General features: G+C 39.3%; 2 protein-coding genes across 3 annotated transcripts in view; both read right to left on the bottom strand.

The window, feature by feature from the left end:
• The window catches only part of LOC109399110 (uncharacterized), a 141,039-nt gene that overhangs the window by 40,754 nt on the left and 78,236 nt on the right, over positions 1 to 22,049 (bottom strand). The gene's annotated exons all lie outside the window — the stretch shown is intronic.
• On the bottom strand, positions 7,166 to 7,719 carry LOC109399074 (defensin-A). The gene is made up of 2 exons (XM_019671499.3): positions 7,528 to 7,719; positions 7,166 to 7,466 (listed from the first exon to the last, which is right to left on the bottom strand). Exons 1-2 carry the CDS (start codon positions 7,640 to 7,642, stop codon positions 7,285 to 7,287), a joined length of 297 nt encoding a protein of 98 aa, XP_019527044.3. The 5' UTR covers positions 7,643 to 7,719; the 3' UTR covers positions 7,166 to 7,284.

The raw sequence follows: 22,049 nt of genomic DNA, 5'->3' as shown, positions 1-22,049 counted from the left end.
GTACGCAGCCAATACCTCTGGAAGTGTGACTCCCACTATTGGCTGGAACACAAAGGATAATGGGGTGAATGACGCTTTACCAGACAATCTCCGATAATAATCAATGCATCTGTTCATCATGATTCTCCGTAGAGATTTATTGATAAGACTTGGAAAGAAACGTATCGATTGACCTAAGTTGGTCCGTTTACCCCAAATCGTGCTTTATTGATTCATTCATTGATGGTATTGATAGATAATTTTTCTTGGTGAATGGTGAATGCTATAAAAGTAGACGGAGCAATCTGTTGAGGCATCAGTTTCATCCTCAAGGAGATTCTACCGTTTGACTCTAGTAGCTGTAACTAAAATGCTTTCCTTCAAATCGGTATCGGTGTGGTTGCTGCTTTTGGCAGCGATGCTGGCACTAGTACAAAGTATCCCGCAGTCAGATCAACAGCTGCGGTATTCGAGCGATAACGCCAGACGTGAGAATTACAAATCCGTTTTGTTGAACTTCTTGGCTCACCCTAAGATTTTATTTTTCAGTGATACTTCCAGAGGAACAGAGTTTGGAGAGTCATCGGACATTTTATCGACCGAGACGTGCATTGTGTACCGGAAAGTACAGCAAATTGCTAATTCAACCGTGTTACTTCCATTGTCAAACATTTGGGATGAATGGCAAGTGTAGCGACGACAGGAAGTGTAACTGTGTACCATTCTAATTAAATGAAATTATTCATGAGATGTGAACTAAAAAAACAATAGTAAATAAATAAATTATTTTGTTGTAAATAAATTTGCTCTTAAACTTTTAGCTCGTTCTGCAGTTTTCTTTCTTTTAACTTTCCTAATGCATCACATTGGCATCAGCTAGCTGACGCAGTGTACGGTTTGGATCAAAATTGATCCCAATGCAATGCCAAAGGAGCGTTAAATCAGCTATAACAATCCATTGCATCCGGGGTGAGCACTTCTGGTGCAGTACATAGAGGCGCCTGACGATCGGTCCAAATGTCACGGGTTTGAATCTCACCGGAAGTACGTGCCCTCTTTTTTTTCTCACGAACACCAACGACTGTATTTGGATTCTGATAACACCGTAGTTTGTTATCTCTTTCAACTCGAGAGCCATTAATTGATGGTAAAACTCACAGTTAATTGCACGTGTATGTCAACCGAAACCGTCATGTAATGCACTCCAGCCAGCACAGACCAACGATGACGACGGCTCGTTAAGGACAGACTTGTTAGAATCCCAATATGGCCGTCACAATGGCCGACTTTGGCACCTACTCACGATTTTGAGGGCACAAATCTCTTCGTAAACAAAACCAGCGCACCTATGCTTCTTATTTTAAGCTTATTACAAGTGAGCAAGAACAGAATAATAAAATTCATTGTTGTTTGAAGCTTGCTTCTTGAAATTTGTGCGTCTGAAGTTTTGATGCACTGTTAAACCGGGATTTCAAGACGTTTGTCCTTAAGTGGAGTGGGAACGATTGATTGTTGTCGTTTTTTTTTATTCCTGATAGGATTTGATGATAATTTTACGCCGATTCACCTGTTGACGGAACGTCTACTAGAGGGTGGGGTTCACTTTTTGTCTTACCTACGTTCTTTGACGCTGGCTGTGGTATGGTGGTCAATTGCTCACAGAGAGGTGATTCAACTATGCATACGACCGTCAACTAGCTGTTGCTGATGATAATGGCTACGCTTCTATCACGAAAGAAGTCGTGCAGTCTAGTGACTTTTAGTTTCGATAGAGGGAAGACAAGATTGACCGTCTGCTAACTCAGTCCACGTATTGATAATTATGAATTGCAGCTGGTAATTGAATGGATAATGAAAGTTAAATGAATCTGTTGCGTCGATGTTCGGTTAGCCGTTAGCGGAAATGGGTGATGTCAACTGCTGTGTCAACGGTTGATAATGATGAATAACTGACAGGGATATTACTATTAGGTTCAACAGGTATCGAATTAGAGGGTGTGGCGACTGTTGCTGGTAATTGTCCGTTAGTTTTCAGTCATTGTTCTGCTAACAGGCACAGTTAAGGCTGGGTAACGCGTAATACAGAGCCCATTGAGATCATTAACCTTTTTCCAGCAACTTCTATCCCCAGGGCTGGATTTACAAATGTGGGGATCCTGGGCCACAATGTGGCCTTATACACTTTTCAGCTGATATAGAATGAAAAGGGCAAATGAACAAAAATCTTCAACCCCGAATTTATCATTCCCCTCTCAAAAAATGTTATTACTCTTGTACAAAAGCACTGCAAACCGCGCTTTATCTTGAAAGAGAAAAGTTTATATAGATAGTGAACAAATCGTAATATTACCCATATTGCATGAATTCAGAGTTAAAAATCCATAAAACATCCGCCATCTTGAATTTAAAGCCATCATCATCCCAACCAACAATCACTCATTTAACAGATTCCATTATGACGAAATAATTCGGCACATTGTTGAATAACATTTGAATTATTTTCACGTACAACCTATGTTCGGGTTGTGTTCACACAAATTTGAAGAAGTTATAAAGCATCATGTTGTGCACTAACTTAATTTTATTATTAAGATATTTTATTAAAAGTGTTTTCAAATATACAGGAAAGCGTTTATTAAGCTTTGGCAAAAATGATTGAAAATGAATAAAATGCAAAAATGTTGAACTTTCAACAGGAGTAATTATTCGCTCTCATGTTAAGGCGAAACTGGATCCATTTCCTCACTTTTTGGTTTTGATTTTTTTTTTATAAAATAACGAAGCAATATTTTCAAAATCGGTTTTCGTGCACATGTAGAGTATGGATCAAGGTATCTCCTGATTTGTTTTCAGATGGAAAATGTTTTTAGTTTTTTCAGAAACCATTTTTATACAAAATTTCACAAAAAAATGGTTTCTGCAAAAACAATAAAAAAACATTCTCAGGAGATACCTTGATCCATACTCTACATGTGCACGAAAACCGATTTTGAAAATATTGCTTCGTTATTTTATAAAAAAAAATCAAAAACCAAAATAATGAGGAAATGCTTCCAGTTTCGCCTTAAGAACACCTATTATGAAATAAGAATTACATATAAAAATACCATGGAAATTCTGGCTTTCTCAGTTTAGGGAATCCAAATGATTAAATTTGCATTGCCCGACGTTTCGGCCTGGTTTATTTGGCCTTTTTCAAGGGTAAACTAAAAGAACAATTTTTAAATAGTTAGATACTAGTATAAAACAGATTAGCATTTTATCATTAATGCCACAGTTTGTTTGGAGCTTCTTATATCCTATGCCTGTAAATTATAATTTAGTTGTTTCTGTTTTTGTTGGAGTTTTTGAGTGGAACTTACATATAGTTTTAGGCAAATTAATAAATATTTTTGGAGGGACATCGACATTTTTTCACATTCAACAATTCACTCTATACTGATAGATGAATCGTAACGGTTGTTTTGAAGAATAGTGGTGAATTTTTATATCTACTCAATGCGATACAAATTGATCGTTGCGTTCTCTGTCTCTGAGTGTATTTTGGTTTTTTATGGTATGCAAAAACATCTTCTAAAAAACGTAAAAGACCCTATACCACCGCTAGAACAGCACAACATAATGTACAAAATTCCTTGCTTTGATTGTAACAAGGTCTACATTAGAATGACCACAAATCATCTAAAACGACGATTAGTTGGTCATAAATCAAATATAAACAAAACAATACATATGCAAAACACAAATCCCAAAATTGTAACATACAAATAACAACAGCACTCGTCAAACATGTTGTAGAAACCCATCACACATTCAATCTAGATAACACAACAATAATCGATCGTACATACAAACCAACAGCACTACCACTACTAAAAATGTGTCATATCACCAACACTCCCAATACGGTAAATTTCAGAACCGATGTGGAAGGGTTAAACACAGCTTACGCTGGTATTTTGCATACCATAAAAAAACCAAAATACACGCAGAGACAGGGAACGCAACGATCAATGCGATACAAATGAGTAGATATAAAAATTCACCACTATTCTTCAAAACAACCGTTACGATCCATCTATCAGTACAGAGTGAATCGATGAATGTGAAAAAGTGTCGATGTCCCTCCAAAAATATTCATTAATTTGCCTAAAAACTATGTAAGTTCCACTCAAAAACTCCAACAAAAACAGAAACAACTAAATTATAATTTACAGGCATAGGATACATGAAGCTCCAAACAAACTGTGGCATTAATGATAAAAAACAAAAAAAAAAAAACGATAGATAGCGTAGGTTTCTTTATATGTTAATCTGTTTTATACTAGTATCTAACTATTTAAAAATTGTTCTTTTAGTTTACCCTTGAAAAAGGCTAAATAAACCAGGCGGACAATGCAAATTTAATCGTTTGGATTCCCTAGACTGAGAAAGCCAGAATTTCCATAGCAAACCAGTTCCAGTCGAAAACCCCTAGAAAAATATAAAATTACCTTAATCCTGATTAGAACTCGAGACCTGTCGATTGCCAGCCGCATGCCTTCCTATCTGCGCCATCCTAGAGATGGTGAGATGCAGCACCCAAAGCAAAACATAATCTTCCCAAAAACTCAATAATGATCACTCCTGAACTTGTGTTCAGCAGTGGTTAATTAGCAAAGCACGTGGTAATCAACTGAACAACGCCTTATACTTCAACAGCTGTTCAGCCCAAAACACGTGTTTTCCATTGTGATTTCACTGTCAGTATTTTTATCTGCTTTCGGTTTCCTGTCATTTTAAATTAATGTAAATATTTAGTGTTACAATAGTTTTTAAATCTTTTAGTAAACTATGTAAAGCAATTCTAGGGATATATCGTTAGTGCAATTGTATTATTGCATTTAGGATTTGATATCAACCGAAAAACTCTACATTTGACGATTTTTCAATTTTATTGCACTGATAACAAAAATGGTTATCAATTTGCTATCATCGATAGCAGGAATGGTTTTCAATTTGCTGTCACAGGAACATTTTCCTGCTCTCATTTTTGATGTTTTAACCGTTAAAACGACCAAATGACAACAACCTGAGTTATCAAAATTTGCAATATCACAACATCAAAATTAGTTTTCAATTTGCTATCAGACTTTGCTCGGGTAGACATTGCTAGTTGCCGAACATCTTGACGAGCTGATCGGTTACACGATCGGGCGGACTACCGTCAGCAAGGGCTTGAAACAGGCTCTGGCCAAAAAGGAGTATGATCATCTGGTCGAAGAGCAGAGTGCGACTGATGCGAGCAGGAGGGAGGAGCGGTCCACCCAAATAAACGGTAACGCGACGATGCTGCACGAAACCATGCAGTTCGCCAGAGCCGTAGCGGAGAGGTCATACCGCTCTACGGCTCGAGCTGCATGGCCGAAACCTGCCGAGGAGACCCTGCCCAAGAAGCGTCCGGTAGAGGCAGGCGAAAACCCAACGAAGAAGAAAAGGACGGCCAGCGCGAGTAACCAGGCTGCCAAGTCGGTTGCAAAAACCGAAAGGGGCAGGAAAACCCAGCCCCAAGAGGCCAACCCTAAGAGGAACGGTGGCCAACCGTACTAAAGAAAGGAAAACCCTTGGATTCCGATTTAAAAAAAGATGGTATGTGTGAGTCACCAGTGGCGTAGGAGTGGGCGTGTAAAGGCTCCGACAGAGCAAGCTCTGTAGGAAGTGCGGATTTGCACGGCGTACAAGGGTTACACGACGGCCGGGCCTAAATGTCCAGGCACGCGAGGAGGTCGAACAAACCGACGATAATGCAGGTTACACAGCTGAACCTGAACCACTGTAAAGCCGCACAACACTTAGTGTGGCAGTCATTCTCGGAGTCAAGTACAGACATCACTCTACTAGCGGATCCTTACCGCATCCCTCCCGATAACGGAAACTGGGCCAAGCTAGTGGCAATGTACGCCCGGTTGTTTCCCGATCCAGGAAATATGTAGTTTCCACGCGCATGAGGGCTTCGCAATCCCAAGGGTCAACGGGGTGTACTACTGCAGTTGCTATGCACCCCAAGTTGCCGATAGACCAGTTCTCGTCCATGTTAGATTCACTATCAAGCGAACTAGTGGGAATAAGTCCCGTGGTAATTGATGGAGACGTCAATGCCTGGGCGATAGAGTGGGTTTTCCTGGCATAGTTCATCATTGAAGATTAAGAATCCAGAATAAATCCTTAAGGAAAATTGAAAAGATATCTGTCAATTCTCTTAGAAATCCAGTAGAAATGAACTTCAAGAGAAATCCTTTGTGAAATTTCCCTTATTGTGATTGGATATAATCCTGGAAGAGGAATCTTTGCCATAACTCCAGGTACATAAACAATCCTTGCAGAAACTCTAAAGAAATCACTAAAGGGTTACAGGAGAAAACATTACTTTGGAAATTCCGAGAAAGAATCCCAGGACGATTCTCTGAGGTATTCGAGTAAAAATCCCTGAATAACTCCAGTAGAAACTAGAGAACAACTGTGTGAAAAAACCGTTGAGAAATCCAGCAGGAATCCCTGGAAGAACTTCAGTATCAAGAATTGCAGTAAAAATAAAGTATGTAATTTCAAGAAAAATCCTGGAGTAGCTCCAAATGGAATAATTAGAGGAACTTCTGGGGAAATCTCAGCACAAATTGTTGGAAGAACTCCAAGAGGAATCCCTGAAGTAGCTCTCGGAAATATCTTTGGAGACTCTAGGAGGAATTTTGAGGTATTATAGATGAAGTTTCTTGTGGATCTTTAGAAATAAATTCACGCAGAAAATCTAGATCTAGAAAGAATCCTTGGAAGAGTTTCGAGAGATAGACTTCTGGATGATTCGCTGGATGAACTTTAAAAGGAATCCCTTGAGGAATTTCAAAATAAATCCTTAGAGGAAATTCAAGGAGAAATGCGTGAAAAAAAAAACTCCAGAAGAAATCTTTGGAAAAGCTCTAGAAGTCTAGGAGGCCTATCAACTAGCGCTCTTACCGTGAGTATCTCAAGGGAATTATTTTTAGATTTCTTCCGGTAAGGAAACCTAAAAAGTATTCCCTTGAAATACTCCTGGTAGGAGCTCTAGTTGATATGCTTATACCAAAATGAATACCGAGAGTAACTCCTACAACCAAGCAAAGGTTTGAGGACAATAAACATCAAATTCCTGAAATTATTGATTGCGTGTACCGAAAGATTTATTCACATCCAAAGTAGTACAAATCGATTCATACCAATCCCGTTAAATTTAACCTTAATAGGAACATATTTTCAAAAATGACCGCGCTCTGCTCAAATTCTACACTTCGCTCAGTTCCGGCAGACGCACACCTTCTTCGAGTTGCAGTAGCCTCCCCGATTGCCCCGGGCAATGCAATGGGCAGCACAAGCACTGTCACCCACGCCGAATCCGCTCAGCAGATCGCAGGTGGCCCGCTTGAGGCGCAAGTTCTCCACGGCAGCCTGGTAGGATTCCTCCGGAAGTTCATCAACTATGGTGGAAAAGATTGATGTCTGTTACAGAAATTTCATTGGATTGAAAATGTAACTTACAAAGAGAGTTGGCAACAGACTGGGCCTCGTCCGCCAGCACCGGTTCCTGTGGGTAAGCGCTAGTGATGGCCACGACGCACATAGCCAGGAAACAAATCACACTGAGGGACTGCATGGTTGATCCGTTTGGGATTGAGTAGTGAGGAACTGATACCGCTTGAACGAGTTTGTGTTATTGAATGTTGCTATGATGAACGCTGCCGGCGAATTTATATTTGAGCAGACAATGAATGGGCTACCTTAGCGAGAAGCGTAGTATGCTGCTGCGGTGTAAATCACCGAAAGCGTAAAAGTGCGAGCGAGTGGGTCATTTGCATACAATAATGGATTTGGTTCATTTGCGCCGGGACGCTCGGTGGATCACCATCGAGGCGATCCTTAAACGTTGGGGGGATTCACAGTTGCAGAAAGGGAACGTTACTGCGATTGTAAATATCTCGCACGTGTGTTTCCTTACAGTTAAGTAATGCTTTGGCAACATTTCTTTTGAGGAATTCCACGGAGTCATGTCAGTCGATCCTGAGCGACCATTTCAAAAATATCTGAAACTTTGCACAGTTTTTCAATTTCATCTAAATCGCCATTTTTCGATATTAAACCTTCATATTCACTCACGACTAACTTTTCAAAAGGGTGTATGCGAAAATAGTTCAAAAATATTCTAAAAGCTGTACAGCAAAAACGGATTGTTCGATTGTTATGAATTTTTCAGCAAAGTTAGATAACTAAATGATGATTCCTTAGAAAATATACACTGTAAAAAATTTATTTTTTTACTTTAAAAAAATATGATCTTTGTCACAAAAACTCAAATATCTCAAAACCCTATCTTTTTACCAACGTCAATTTTTTAGGGGAAATGGCCCATTATATCAGCTATCTACCATAAAATTTTGGTGATGGTAAACTGATAAACAAAAAAGTTATGACATTTCAAACATTTCACAATTTTTACATTTAGTAACAAAAAAAATTTTTTTTCTGTGTAAATTATTTCGAGAATTATATTTTGATGTTGATTTTATTGTAAAGGCTACCGCCTGAATTAAACAAATTGTTTTCATGATATTTTTGTTTGATTATTCATAATTGCTGTAGTATCTATTTGAAACTTAGACGCGATCCAGTGTTGTGATCAAAAACATTGAGAGTGTCATACTTTTTATTGTACGTGACTGGTGAAAAAATCCCTTGATAGTGTTGAAAAGCTGTTGATTATAAGAAAAATGGAATTAAACTTATTTTTAAGAGAAAAGCTGTATAATAAAAGTTTTATATACGCGTATACGTCTAGTTTATCTAAAAAAAAAATACCTCTTAAAGAACAGACTTTATGATCGGAAGAATGTGAGTAACTTCAACAACAACAAATGCATGAGAGGTACATACCATAGACAAACAGACGAAACGCCTAGAACAATTTTCGTGAAAATCCATCGCCCAGTTCACACTAACACCACCTGGTGGAAATGTTTCACGAAACACTGCGTTGTGCAATATCGTCATCAGAAGGCGCTGGTGTGAAACGTCAAACGCACGATGGGCGCTCTTCTGGTTATGAAAGCCACTACCAAGATTCAAAATGATCGTTAAAGGCGTGGTCAATGAAAATTTCGTCAGTGTTACGTTTGTGTGTCTGTATACATACCATGACAATGCTCACGAAAAAGCAAAGAAATACTTCGCTATGGATATTAAATTAATTATTAGTAATTTTTTTCTTCAGTCAAGCAAACAACACCAAACTAGTCAGTTAAAACTAATAAGTGATTTTGTTTATTATAATCTAACGAACAACATGAACAGTCGCTTTCTCAAAGGTCTTCAACTCAACGCTCTCTTGTAGACCGTTTGATGAAAAAAAAATGTTCAAAAGAGTTACGAAATCTCACCGAAAGCACCATAGATAAACTGAAAGAGACTCGTTATGCCCAAATGCCCACATTGAATACAAATTTACTTGCACGTCCTGCCGTCTAGACTTTGACAAACGAGCCATCTGTATATCATCGGTAAAGCAGGGCGCAGGAAGTTCTAAAACGACAACAACTGAGAAATTGCCAGAAGTGCTAAGTGCAGAGAGTCATGCCACCGCACCATCAGCGACATCTGTTTAAACAATTTAATCACGCCCCTTTTCAAAAATGTTTTGGAATATTCTTCAACATCTATACCCATTTCAATATTTTTAACGTTGCAAAACACGCTCTCAACATTCATCTTGAAGAAGAGGGAAAACACTTGTCCTCAAATGTAACAGCAAATTAATGAATAAGGTACACCGGGGCAAGTTGAAACGGGTGGGGCAAGATGAAACAGCGGGTTAACATGATGTTTTCTAATGATAATAAATAGTTTGATCGCCGTAACGCATAGTTTTTGATTCAAACAATCTTTTAACGAAAGATAAATTACAAAATTGTATTGAAATCTGTTTCAAAACTTCGTGTTTCATCTTGCCCCACCCATTTCAACTTGCTCCGGTGTACCTTAAACGACTAATGCGCGGAGGGCGTGATAAAATCGGAACATTACTGTACATATAATATACATAATACATAATAAAAACAGCTTGTTTTACTCACGCACGACCATTAACAATAAAATCAGCATCAAACTGCGATTTCCGGCCGAAATAATTTACACTTAAAAAAAATATTACTAAATGTGATAATTGTGAAATGTTTTAATTGTCATAACTTTTTTGTTTATTAGTTCATCATCACCAAATTTTTATGGTAGATTGTTAATACAATGGACCGTTTTCCCTAAAAAATTACGTTGGTAAAAAGATAGGGTTTTGAGATATTTGAGTTTTTGTGACAAAAATGATATTTTTTAAGATTAAAAAAGATTTTTTTTTCACAGTGTATATTTTCTTAGGAATCACCATTTAGTTATCTAACTTTGCTTAACAATAAAATCAGCATCAAACTGCGATTTCTGACCGAAATAATTTACACAGAAAAAAATATTTACCAAATGTGAAAATTGTGAAATGTTTGAAATGTTATAACTTTTTTGTTTATTAGTTTACCATCACCAAATTTTTATGGTAGATTGCTAATATAATGGACCGTCTTCGCTAAAAAAATTACGTTGGTAAAAAGATAGAGTTTTGAGATATTTGAGTTTTTGTGGCAAAAATGATATTTTTTAATGTTAAAAAAGATTTTTTTTCACAGTGTATATTTTCTTAGGAATCACCATTTAGTTATCTAACTTTGCTGAAAAATTCATAGCAATCGAACGAACCATTTTGGCTGTGCAGATTTTTGAATATTTTTGAACCATTTTCACATACACCCTTTTGAAAAGTTAGTCGTAATTCAAAATTAAAATTTGATATCGAAAAATGGCGATTTAGATGGAACTGAAAAACTGTGCAAAGTTTCAGTTCAATAGAAAATCATGAATTAAAAAATTTGCTTAATTTTGATGCTGTTGCTTGGAATCGCTCTTTTTTTTTTTGCGTGAGCGCCTAATGTTTCAAGTTGAGCTGTATTCTCAATGTAGATGCATTTGTTTTTTTGGTATTACATTTTGACGATATAATATGATACGAATATCATACTATAAATTTACCATCTTTCAAATATAATTTGTTTATTGGTAGATACAATTAAAACATAACAATAGAGCACAGACAAAACAGACGTAACACTCTAATAAATCCCATCGTACATCGTTTTAACGATCTATTTAAAAATTTGATAGTTTGCCAACTGGCCATCCGTGGCGCTCACGTTTGCTCACTACCGCCATCTAGTTGATGGTTGGCCAAACTCAGCCCTTTTAGCATTGGGCGAACATGTTTCCGTGACTATGATTTGAATCGAAAAATGTTCGATGAGTTACGGCTGTTTGTCTGTGAATAGAGCATACGTATTAAAAAACGAAACAAAATCATATTGCGCATTTAGTTCACCACTGGACTGTGCACTTAGTCTCCAGAAATTACTCCGGAAATTCCTTCAGGAAGTTCTCCAGCAATTCATCCAGAAATTCTTCTAAACATTCCTACAGGAATTTCCCCAAGAATTTCACCAATGGTCCCTCTAAGACTTCTGCCAAGAATTCCTCCAAGAATCCTTTCAAGAATTTCGGCAGAAATACCTCCAGGGATTTTTTCAAGAAATTCCTTTAAGAATTCATCCAAAAAACCCTCCAGAAATTCCTTCATGAATACCTTCAAAATTCTTCAATAAACCTCCAGAAATGCTTCAAGAAAATGTTCCTAGAACAACTCCAGGTATTCTTCCGAGAATTCCTTCAAGGATTTCTTCAGCAACTGCTCCGAGACTTCTTCCAGTAATTCCTTCAAGAATTTCTCCAGGAATTACTTTAAGCATTCCTCCAAGAATACCATTTTCCAACAATTCATTCAAAAATTTCTACAGAAACTGTAATAAAAATTTCTACAAGATCTGTTTTAATACTTCTATCAAAAATTCATTCAGGAATTTAATTAGAGATTCCTTTATAGATTCCTCTAGGAATACCTCTAGGGATTTTTCAATAAATACATTCAGGAAATAATACAGGAAATCCTTCGTATAATCCTCCAAAAATGCCTACAGTAATACTTCCATACTAACCTGAAGGAATTCCCGGAGTATCTTCTGAAAGAATTCATGTAGTAATATGTGAAGGAATTTTTAAAGAATTTCCTGAGCGAATTCTTAGAGGAATTTCTGAAGGATTTCCTTGAGGAGTTTCTGGAGGATTTTTTGAAGTTATTTACACCAAAAAACGTCGAAAACTGACATGGCGATTACGGCAATACATGAGACGGTTGTAATTGCCTCATACAATCTACTGTTAGCTAATTGAAACATAAAATAAATTCAACTTTCACTTCCCGAGCACCACCTATTCCACAATTATAATCTGATAGCTTTTTATGGCATGATAATAACCTAAACGTTTTCAATCGTGTATACGATAAGCCTTGTAACCTCACGGTGTGACGTTTGGCACGTTGTACGCATGAAGCGAGAAAAGCAACTCCGCTCTGTTCCTTGTCCAATGATATCAGCAAGGTGTGCGTGAGAGATATTGCACTGCATGTAATCAGGAGAAAGATCATTGTAACTTGAGTGCTACTTTGTTTCAGATAAGATCTACAAGAAAGTTCATGGTTCATATCACGGGGATTTTCCTCATTCAAGATTTTCATTCATATAAAGGACGGAGAATGCAGCGGCAGATCCTGCATTTGCTGTGCATAATGTTCGAATGATACTATGAGTTTAATTTGTATTATTTATTCCATATTAATCGAACGAATATGAATAAAACCATATTCATTTATAAATACTTTTTGCATTATTTGAATCTTATCCCAATCCCTACTATACGATCCCAACAAAAACATCTGGAAGTATCACAGGAAAACCTTCTTAGGAACATATTCTAATAGAAATCCCCGCAAGAATTCCTGGAAAAAATTTGTGAGGAATTCCTGGAGGAATCGCAGCAGGAATTTCTGTAGGAATCCCACCACGATTTCCTGAATCGTTTCCAATAGGAGTTCATGGAGAAAGCTCCACTTTATGGTGAAAGCTCTGGAAAACAACTCTGAGGAAGTCCCTGGGAGAATCTCCGAGGAAGACTTCTAATTGTTGTCGGAATTCTCGTACGTGTCAAACGATAGGCATTCGGGGAGGAATTAGAAGGTACATAAATAACTGATTATACTCAAACCAATGCTCAAACAGCGTCTGTTCTGGCATACAGCGGCTGAGTAAGAAACGCTGCACCACGCCCCAACACCCCTCCCCCCCCCCCCCAGATCCAAGGTGCTAGCCCCATCAGCGTGGTCGTCCCAGTGTTGGTTGGGATGTTAAACAGAACTGGCACGATGGCCCTCCGGCGAGACAGGAGTGTTGGCGTAGGCCCAATAAGCCACCCGTAAAAATCCCCATTGCGAATAACATAGGAGAAAATACGACTCGATACAATCGGCAAAGACCCACGCGACGAAATAAGGACTACGATTGGAAACTTGGAACATGGAATTGCAAGTCACTTGGTTTCGCAGGATGTGACAGGATAATTTACGACGAACTACATCCCCGCAACTTCGACATCGTGGCGTTGCAAGAACTTTGTTGGACTGGACAGAAAGTGTGGAATAGCGGGCATCGAGCGGCTACCTTCTATCAAAGCTGTGGCACCACTAATGAACTGGGGTGGGAACAGGATTCATAGTGTTGGGCAAGATGCGACAACGTGTGATCGGGTGGCAGCCGATCAACGCAAGGATGTGTATGTTGAGAGTTAAGGGCCGTTTCTTCAACTACATCATCATCAACGTCCACTGCCCACTCGAAGGGATGACGAGAAAGAAGCGTTCTACGCGCAGTTAGAGCAAACATACGAAGGTTGCTTGCCGCGTGACGGCGACATGAACGCTGAGGTAGGAAGGGAGGAAATGTCCGCACATACCGCAGTGCGAATATAGATTCGGATCACTGCTTAGTCGCTGTATGCATGCGCTCAAAACTTTCGACAGTCATTACCAGCCGTCGAAGTCGAACGTCGCGGCTCAACATCGAGCAGCTGCGTAACGTAGAAGTGGCTCAAGACTACGCGCAGCAGTTAGCAGTGGCCCTACCAACGGAAGAGCAGCTTGGCGCAGCTACACTTGAAGATGGCTGGAGGGACATCCGATCCGCCATAGGTAGTACCTCGGCCACAGCACTAGGCTTCGCGACTCCGAATCATAGAAACGACTGGCACGACGGCGAATGTGAACAGTTGAAAAACGAGAAGAATACAGCATGAGCGAGAATGCTGCAACACCGTACGAGAGCGAGCGAGGCACGTTACAGACAGGCGCGGAACAGGCAGAACTCAGTATTCCGGATGAAGAAGCGCCAGCAGGAAGAACGAAATCGCGTAGCGATGGAAGAGCTGTACCGCGCTAAGGACACACGAAAGTTCTACGAGAAGCTGAACTGCTCGCGCAGAGGCTTTGTGCCACAAGCCGACATGTGCCGAGATAATCACGGGAATATTCTCACGAGCGAGCGTGAGGTGGTCGAGAGGTGGCGGCAGCATTACGATGAGCACGTCAATGGCGACGTTGCAAGTACCGAAGGTGGCGTGGTAACAGATCTAGGAGTATGTGCACAGGACGAAAGACTTCCGGCCCCTGACCTTCAAGAGATTGAGGAGGAGGTTGGCCGGTTGAAAAACAGCAAAGCCGCTGGAGCAGATCAACTATCAAGCGAGCTTCTAAAATACGGTGGAGAAGCACTAAACTGGGTCATTTAGGGACAATGGAAATTCGCGGAAAAATTTCTCAAATTTCGCGGGCTACCATTGTGAATTTCGCTGCAATTTCGCGGACTCATATTTTTGACCGTTTTGTTGGGAAAAACTTGAATTTTGTAAAGCGTAATCAAAAATTCATCAAAAAAGCAACAAATCCGATGAAAATCAGATGAGAGCATAGATATAAAATGCATTTAATTTTTATCATGCAGATAAGGAATCGTAAATTACTCTACACTGTCAAAAGCTAACAGCCAATTCTAACAAAAAGTTTGGAAATAATGGAAATTTGTAGGGTGTTTCCTCAAATTTGCCAGATTTCACGGCATTTCGCGGGATATTTCAAATTTCGCGGTCAAGACCCAATTTCGCGGATTTCGCGGCTTCCGCGAAATCGCGAATTTCCATTGTCCCTAGTCATTACCAAGATTTGGGAGGAGGAAGTATTACCAGAGGAGTGGATGGAAGGTATCGTGTGTCCCATCTACAAAAAGGGCGACAAGTTCGATTGCGCGAACTATCGCGCGATCGCGCACTACTGAGCGCTGCCTACAAGGTACTCTTTAAAATTTTTTGCGATTATGCACGAATACGGATTCCCGGATAAACTGATACGATTGATCAAGGCGACGATGGATCGAGTGATGTGCGTAGTTCGAGTATCAGGGACCCTCTCGAATCCCTTCGAATCTTGCAGAAAGTTACGGCAAGGTGATGGTCTTTCGTGCTTGCTGTTCAACAACATTGCTTTAGAGGGTGTAATTAGGAGAGCGGGGTTAAACACGAGTGGAACGATTTTCACGAAGACCGTTCAGCTGCTTGGTTTCGCTGATGATATTGATATTTTTGCTTGTAAATTTGAGACGATGGCGGAAACGTACATCCGACTAAAGAGTGAAGCCAGACAAATCGGATTAGTCATTAATGTTCGAAAACAAAGTACATGATGGCAAAGGGCTCCATGGAGGAATCACCGCGCCCGCCACCCCGAATTTATATCGACGGTGATGAAATCGAGACGGTTGAAGAATTCGTGTACAGTCATGACTCGCTGGTTGGGGGCTTAATAGTTGGGTGACTTTTTAGTTGGGGCCCCGTTAGTTGAGCTGTCAGCCAACTAAAAAGTACCTGGATGTCATAATTCAATGTCAAACTAAAAATGACAACCAATCTGTAATTCCGAGGGGCGAGCTAATGAGTTTTTGGTTGCTTAAACTTTACTGATAATCGAGAAAAAATTTCTATTTCATATTTCTTAAAAAAAAAAAGAATATGTACAATTACTTCGAAACAAATGCAAAACATCGGCAATCTTTATTTTGTCGATCATTGAAAGTGTTTTGTGCTTGCTTTTGGTCCGGGTGGTTTCATAAACATCTATATTTTCACTTCACCGACTGAAAATGGGTGAAAATAATGATTGGCCATATATGTATCTTGCAAAACGTATCAGTTTTGCTCTAAATGTATAACAAATTGATTTTTTTTTCTTTTTGCTTCCAACCTAAACATGATTTAAAAAAACAATGCGCACGCCCCTTGTGCTGCTGTCACTTCACCCAACTAGCGAATCGAATTCGTTGGTTGGGTGGAGGTTGTGGCTCAACGAGCGGGTTCCGACTGTACTTGGGCTCATTGGTGATCGCCAACAACGACGCCAGCAGAGAAATTCAGAGGCGCATTGTGGCAGGAAATCGTGCTTACTTTGGAGTCCGCAGAACTCTACGATCGAATAATGTTCGCCGTAACACGAAGTTAACTATCTACAAAACGCTGATTAGACCGGTCGTCCTCTATGGACCCTCCCTACGTGCAGAGGACCAACGCGCTCTTGGAGTTTTCGAACGGAAGGTGTTGCGTTCCATCTACGGTGGAGTGCAGATGGAAGACGGGACTTGGAGAATGCAAATGAATCACGAGCTAGACGTGTGCGCCGAAGCTCATTTCACCGGCGGCGGCGTATATGGTAATTTGAGGCAGCGGCGGCGGCGACGCCGGCGTCACGCCGTACACCCTATTCGGCGGCGGCGGCGGCGGCGTAACCGGCGTGACAAAAAAAAATGCTAATTTTTTATTGTTATTTTTTTTGTAATTGTGAGAGCAGATTTTTCATTGAGAAAAAAAAAACGTCAACACGGAATACTGTTGTGTGTGCTAATGCTACAGTTTGCAGAAGTGCACACTGGATGTTCATCAATTATTTGAATCTTTGGAATTTTTGAAAAATACCACAGAAATTTAACTTTGAGTTTTTAAAAGATTCCATTTGGATGTCTTACACCTTACAGTAACTTTTTTATGTAATTCCTGTTGGTATGGCACACATTATTTCAGGAGTTCCTCTGAGATTGTTACACATGTCTAACAATACAAAACAGAAATAAAAACTTTGGGGATTCCGCAGTAATACCCTTAAAGAACCCTTGCAGGAGTTCTACAAACCGAAGACTTCAAAAAATATCTGCGAAGAAAAGGAATTTCCATAAGTTTTTTTTTTTTTGAAAACTTCCTCAGGTAATTACCAAATAATTTCAGCAGGTTTTAATTTTTTTTTTGAATTTCTCTAGGGTTTCCTCAAGACTTCTATAACGCATACACATACCATAAAAATTCCCTCCAAGAATGAGTTTGGAAATTTTTCCAATGATTTTATTAAAAAAATACTTTGAGAATCATAAATGTGTTACCTAGTTTCAGGGATTGATCGATAAATTACAATCAGGGTATCAGTCTCATGGGGTACCAAAAAGGCCCGAGAATAGAATTGGACAGTATGCTATTGTATGGTTGCATGATTTCTGAACTCAACATTTACTGTGTCTTAAATTTATATTTTTAACATCCATATCCTCAAAAATTCCACAAATTTGTTTAAAAATCTTTGTAATGTTCGCAGCGATTCTTTACTGGGCAATTATCCAGTTTGTTTTTTTTTTCAAAAACTAAAACTCAATATTTTTCACAAATTGTGTAAACAATCAAAGAATGTCTTCATATTTCTAAAACAAAAAATCCAGCAAAAAGTGATCTAACATTTTTTTTCAAATTTTAAATCTTAGAGATTTTTATGTGATCCCTCGAGACTTTTTGCAAGTCAAACTATTCAGAGTGTACTCTTTCAGTTCATTCACACTTTATTCCAGGAAATGGTTTATAAACCTTAACATAATATTTGCCTCAGATGCCTTTTAGGAAACTCGCCTCATAGAAATTTCAAAATATTAGAATGAATCATGAAATAATTTACGATTCCTTCAGAATCATCTTCTTAGATTCCTAAAAGCTTCTATATAAGATATCTCCAGGAAATTCTGTGGGAAAAAAACCAGAAGGAACTTGCTGGAGTATTTTCTCAAAGAAATCCTGTAGGAACTTTATGAGGAATGAAAAAAAAAATGCAGGAACAATTTGTCAATAAACTCTAGGAGAAACTTCTCTTGGAAGAAACCAAAAAAAAAAGTTTCTAGGTGAATCTTGGAAAGAGTTCCTGAAGAATTCTCAAAATCCGTTTCTGGAAGAATTTCAGTAGAACTTCATGGAAGAATCCCGGAATGAATTTTCTAAGGAATTCCTCAAAAGAGTTCCTGACTAAATTCTCGAACCAATTCCTGACAGAAGCCCAGAAGAAGTTCCCGAAATTTTTAAGCAATCTTAGAAGTAGTTGCTTTAACAATCCCGGAAGGAGTTTCAAAAAAGAATCCCGGAGAAGTTTTTAGAGGATCACTGAAAAAAAAAGAATTCCTGAAGAAATCCCAGAACGACCTCCGGGAAGAATCTCGCATGAAATTCTCGGAAGGAATCCTAGAGTGAATTTTTGGAAGGAGCTTCTGTATGTATCTTGGAAGCAATTCTTTAAGGAATCCCAGAGAGAACTCCTGGAGGATTCCCGGAATCATGGGAATACCTTCTGGAAGTAAATAAAAACTTTCGAAGATATTGTTTTTAAGAAACTATTGAGAATCTAGGATGGAATGCCTTTAGGATTCCCGGAACTTCTGTAGAAATACCGGAAGAAATCCCCAAAAAGAATCTCTGAAGGAATCCTGAGAATGGCTCCTGGAGGAACAATTTAGGAATCTCAGAAAGGATCCCAGAGGAAACTTCTGAAGGAATCCCAAAACCAATCTTAGATGGAGCTCCCTGAGCAAACACGTTAGCATAACTAGCCACAGAATTCCAATGTCGCGACTGTTCGTGTAACCAACATCTAGTTTGCCACGCCCTTACAGCGTCAGTAGCGCTACTAGAAGAGTCAATTTGGTTTACCAAAACAAGAAGTTCTCTGCAAGGGAGCGTCCATAAATTACGTCTCGCAAAAAAATTGAACCCACTCCCCCCTATGTCACACTTTTTGTATAGACCTCTGGAAGTTTTGTAGGAGTCGCCACACTTTGCCGAAAAAAAAAGTGTGGTAATTTATGGACGTTCCCCAAGATGGACACCCATAAATATTCAATTTGTTCAATTGAAGTCAGTAATATAACTAAATTGGAAAAGTGATTACAGCGCCATTGAAATTCTAGTGTATTATGCAGAAGGAAATCCTAGAGGAATCTTTGTGAAGAAATTAAATTTGTGGAAACACCAAGGGAGAAATTCCCAAAAGAATCACAGTAAAAATGGTTGAAGTAATCTTTGATTCCTAGAAGAACTCGGAATTAATTCCTAGAGAAATTTCGGAAGGAATTTTGAAGGTACAGGTACTCTTCGATATAACGTACAAAAAAGTTTTCTCTTTGTACGTTATATCGAAGCAGAGAAAATTTTAATATTTTTTATGCTTGTTATGATGAATTTGACGTGAAATGAACCCCAGATAATGACTTCGGTGAAATTCATAATATCATTCATGAAAAATATGAGTTTCCACGAAAACGTAATTTCGTTTTTTGTGCTTCGATATAACGTACACTCATTTTTTCCCCAATTTGCGCTAATTTTAGGTAACAAGGCTAAAACTGCAAGAAAACATTGATTTTAGTGATTTCGTAGCTTATCTGAGGGTTTTCCCGGGAAAAATTTAAATTTTCAATGTTGTACGTTATATCGAATTCGCTATATCGAGCGTACGCTATATCGAGGGTACGTTATATCTAAGATTACGTATTTAGGTATTCCTGAAGTAATCTCAGAAAATATTTCTTAAGAAATCCCTGAAAAATTCTCTGGAAAAATCTCGGAAGTACTTCCTGGAGAAATCCTGACAAGAGCGCTTAAAGGAATCCCAGACGGAAACTCTTTTAAAATTTCAGGAGAAACTTCTGAAAGAAACTCATCAAGAACTCCCTGAGAATCCCACAAGAAACGCCTGGATGGCCCCTGAAAACTCTAAGGATTTCTATGAGGACCCTACCAATTCATTTGTATGGGAATCATCCTTTACTCAGGGGGAGGCGTCTCAGACCTAGCAAAGATCCTTGCCAGCCCCAAAAACACTCACATACAAATTTAAATGCTAATGCCAGAAAATGCGCCCTGAATCAATAAATAATATACAGTATTAATGCGCCAAAAATATTATCCAATACAGATTATTTAAATATTTAACTAGTAGCAGCTCTACAGGTTAGAACAATACTGTTTGTGCTGGATAGAAAAATAAAATACCCAAGTCGCTTTCTGATCGGCGTGGGAAATTTTGTTCGGCGGCGTCGAAAAATTTAAACAGCGGCGCGCCGGGTCAATTTGAGTGGCGGCGACGGCGCCAAAAAAACGTCGGCGACGGCGGCGCCAGCTGCTGAGATAACCAACCATCGTCCACGCCGCGAAAATCGGTAGGCTACGTTGGGTGGGTTACATCATCAGGATGTCGAATAGCAACCCGACTAAAATGGTCATCCGACCGGTACAAGAAGACGTGATGCGTAGCGAGCTAGGTGGGTCGACCAAGTGGAGGACGACGATCTGCGGACCCTACGCAGAATGCGGAACCGGACACAAACAGTCATGGACTGAGTGGAATGGAGACGGCTACTTAGCCTGATCTACCTTACCGATAATAAGTAATTCTACACTCAGTGGAAATCGTGTCTACTACGGGCTCTACATTATACTGTGATCAGAATCAGAAAAGATTCACCCGGCCCCAAATGTACCGGTGGTCCTCTACAGTCCTTGCATGCACTCAAAGTTTTCGAGCTACGCGTGCTAAAGACGATCTTAGGTGGTATGCAGGATAACGATGTGTGGTGTCGAAGGATGAACCACGAGCTGGCTAGACTCCCCGACGAATCCAGCATCAAGGTGGTCAAAGCCGGAAGAATATGGTGGGTAGGAAATGTTACAAGAATGCCACACTATAACCCTGCAATGTTCGAGTTTGCTACTGTTGTGGTTGGTAAGGTGTGGAGAGCAGAGACTTTTGAGACAAAAAAAAAAAAATATTTCGCTGTTTTATTTTTTGATGGTCGCGATAATTTGCAGCACTGGGCAGTTACCCAGCGAAGATTTGTTTTCGAACTCAAACAAAACACCAAGTTTTCAGATTTTAATATACTTTATTGCTGGTGTTGTTAGATTATTATCGGTATCTGAATGCATTGTACCACTCTAGCATTATGCACAGCAAATACAGGATCGTCCACTGCATTCTCCATCCTTGTAGCCCCACTGCTTGCAGGTGCTATCGCAAATCCTATCGTGGACACAATTGCCAATGTTTTTGCAACGATTGCGCGGTAGGGCAAGATTTGCTTTACCCAGATTGAGGGCGTTGTTCTCCACTGAAAATGTTATAGAATGGATTGAAATGTTCAAAACTGCTGACAGTATATACCTCCGAATTGCTCCACATCAAGAAGTTCTAATGAACCGTCCTGAGATTGGGCACAAACGTTTGATGTAAACGCAACAGCTAGACACAGGAAGGCTAGACAAATTACGGTTGTGGACTTCATGGTGATTGATTTTGGTTTTAGTTGCTGATAGAACTAAGCTCTTCTGGTATAGAAGTAGGTATGTCTTGGAACTGATATCTACGGAGCTGAAAGGCAGTTACTTTTATATTAACATAGCAACATGCTCAAAGGAACTGAAAATCCCCTTGTGCCTTATTCCCCATGAACTTTCTTGTAGATCTTATCAGAAACCAAGTGGAATGCAAGATACAACGATCCTGATTACAATGCTCACACTTTGCTGATATCGTTCAACAACTGTGGCGCTCTGTCTGCTTTAATAGGTTTCTAATATGTATGGCTTATCATAGACTGGATTCAAAACGATTAAGAAACAATCACATA

The sequence above is a fragment of the Aedes albopictus genome, chromosome 3 (assembly GCF_035046485.1).
Source record: "Aedes albopictus strain Foshan chromosome 3, AalbF5, whole genome shotgun sequence".
In the NCBI taxonomy this organism is placed as follows: Eukaryota; Metazoa; Arthropoda; class Insecta; order Diptera; family Culicidae; genus Aedes; species Aedes albopictus.
The sequence above is the reverse complement of the archived record's forward strand: the minus strand, read 5'-3'. Positions and strand labels throughout refer to the sequence as shown.

What these genes read in the sequence shown, in the direction of transcription:
- LOC109399074 (XM_019671499.3), bottom strand. Translation starts at nt 7,642, where the DNA reads ATGCAGTCCCTCAGTGTGATTTGTTTCCTGGCTATGTGCGTCGTGGCC. An exon ending in GTCTGTTGCCAACTCTCTTT is followed by an intron (nt 7,467 to 7,527) that starts GTAAGTTACATT and finishes TTTCCACCATAG; the next exon opens with TTGATGAACTTCCGGAGGAA.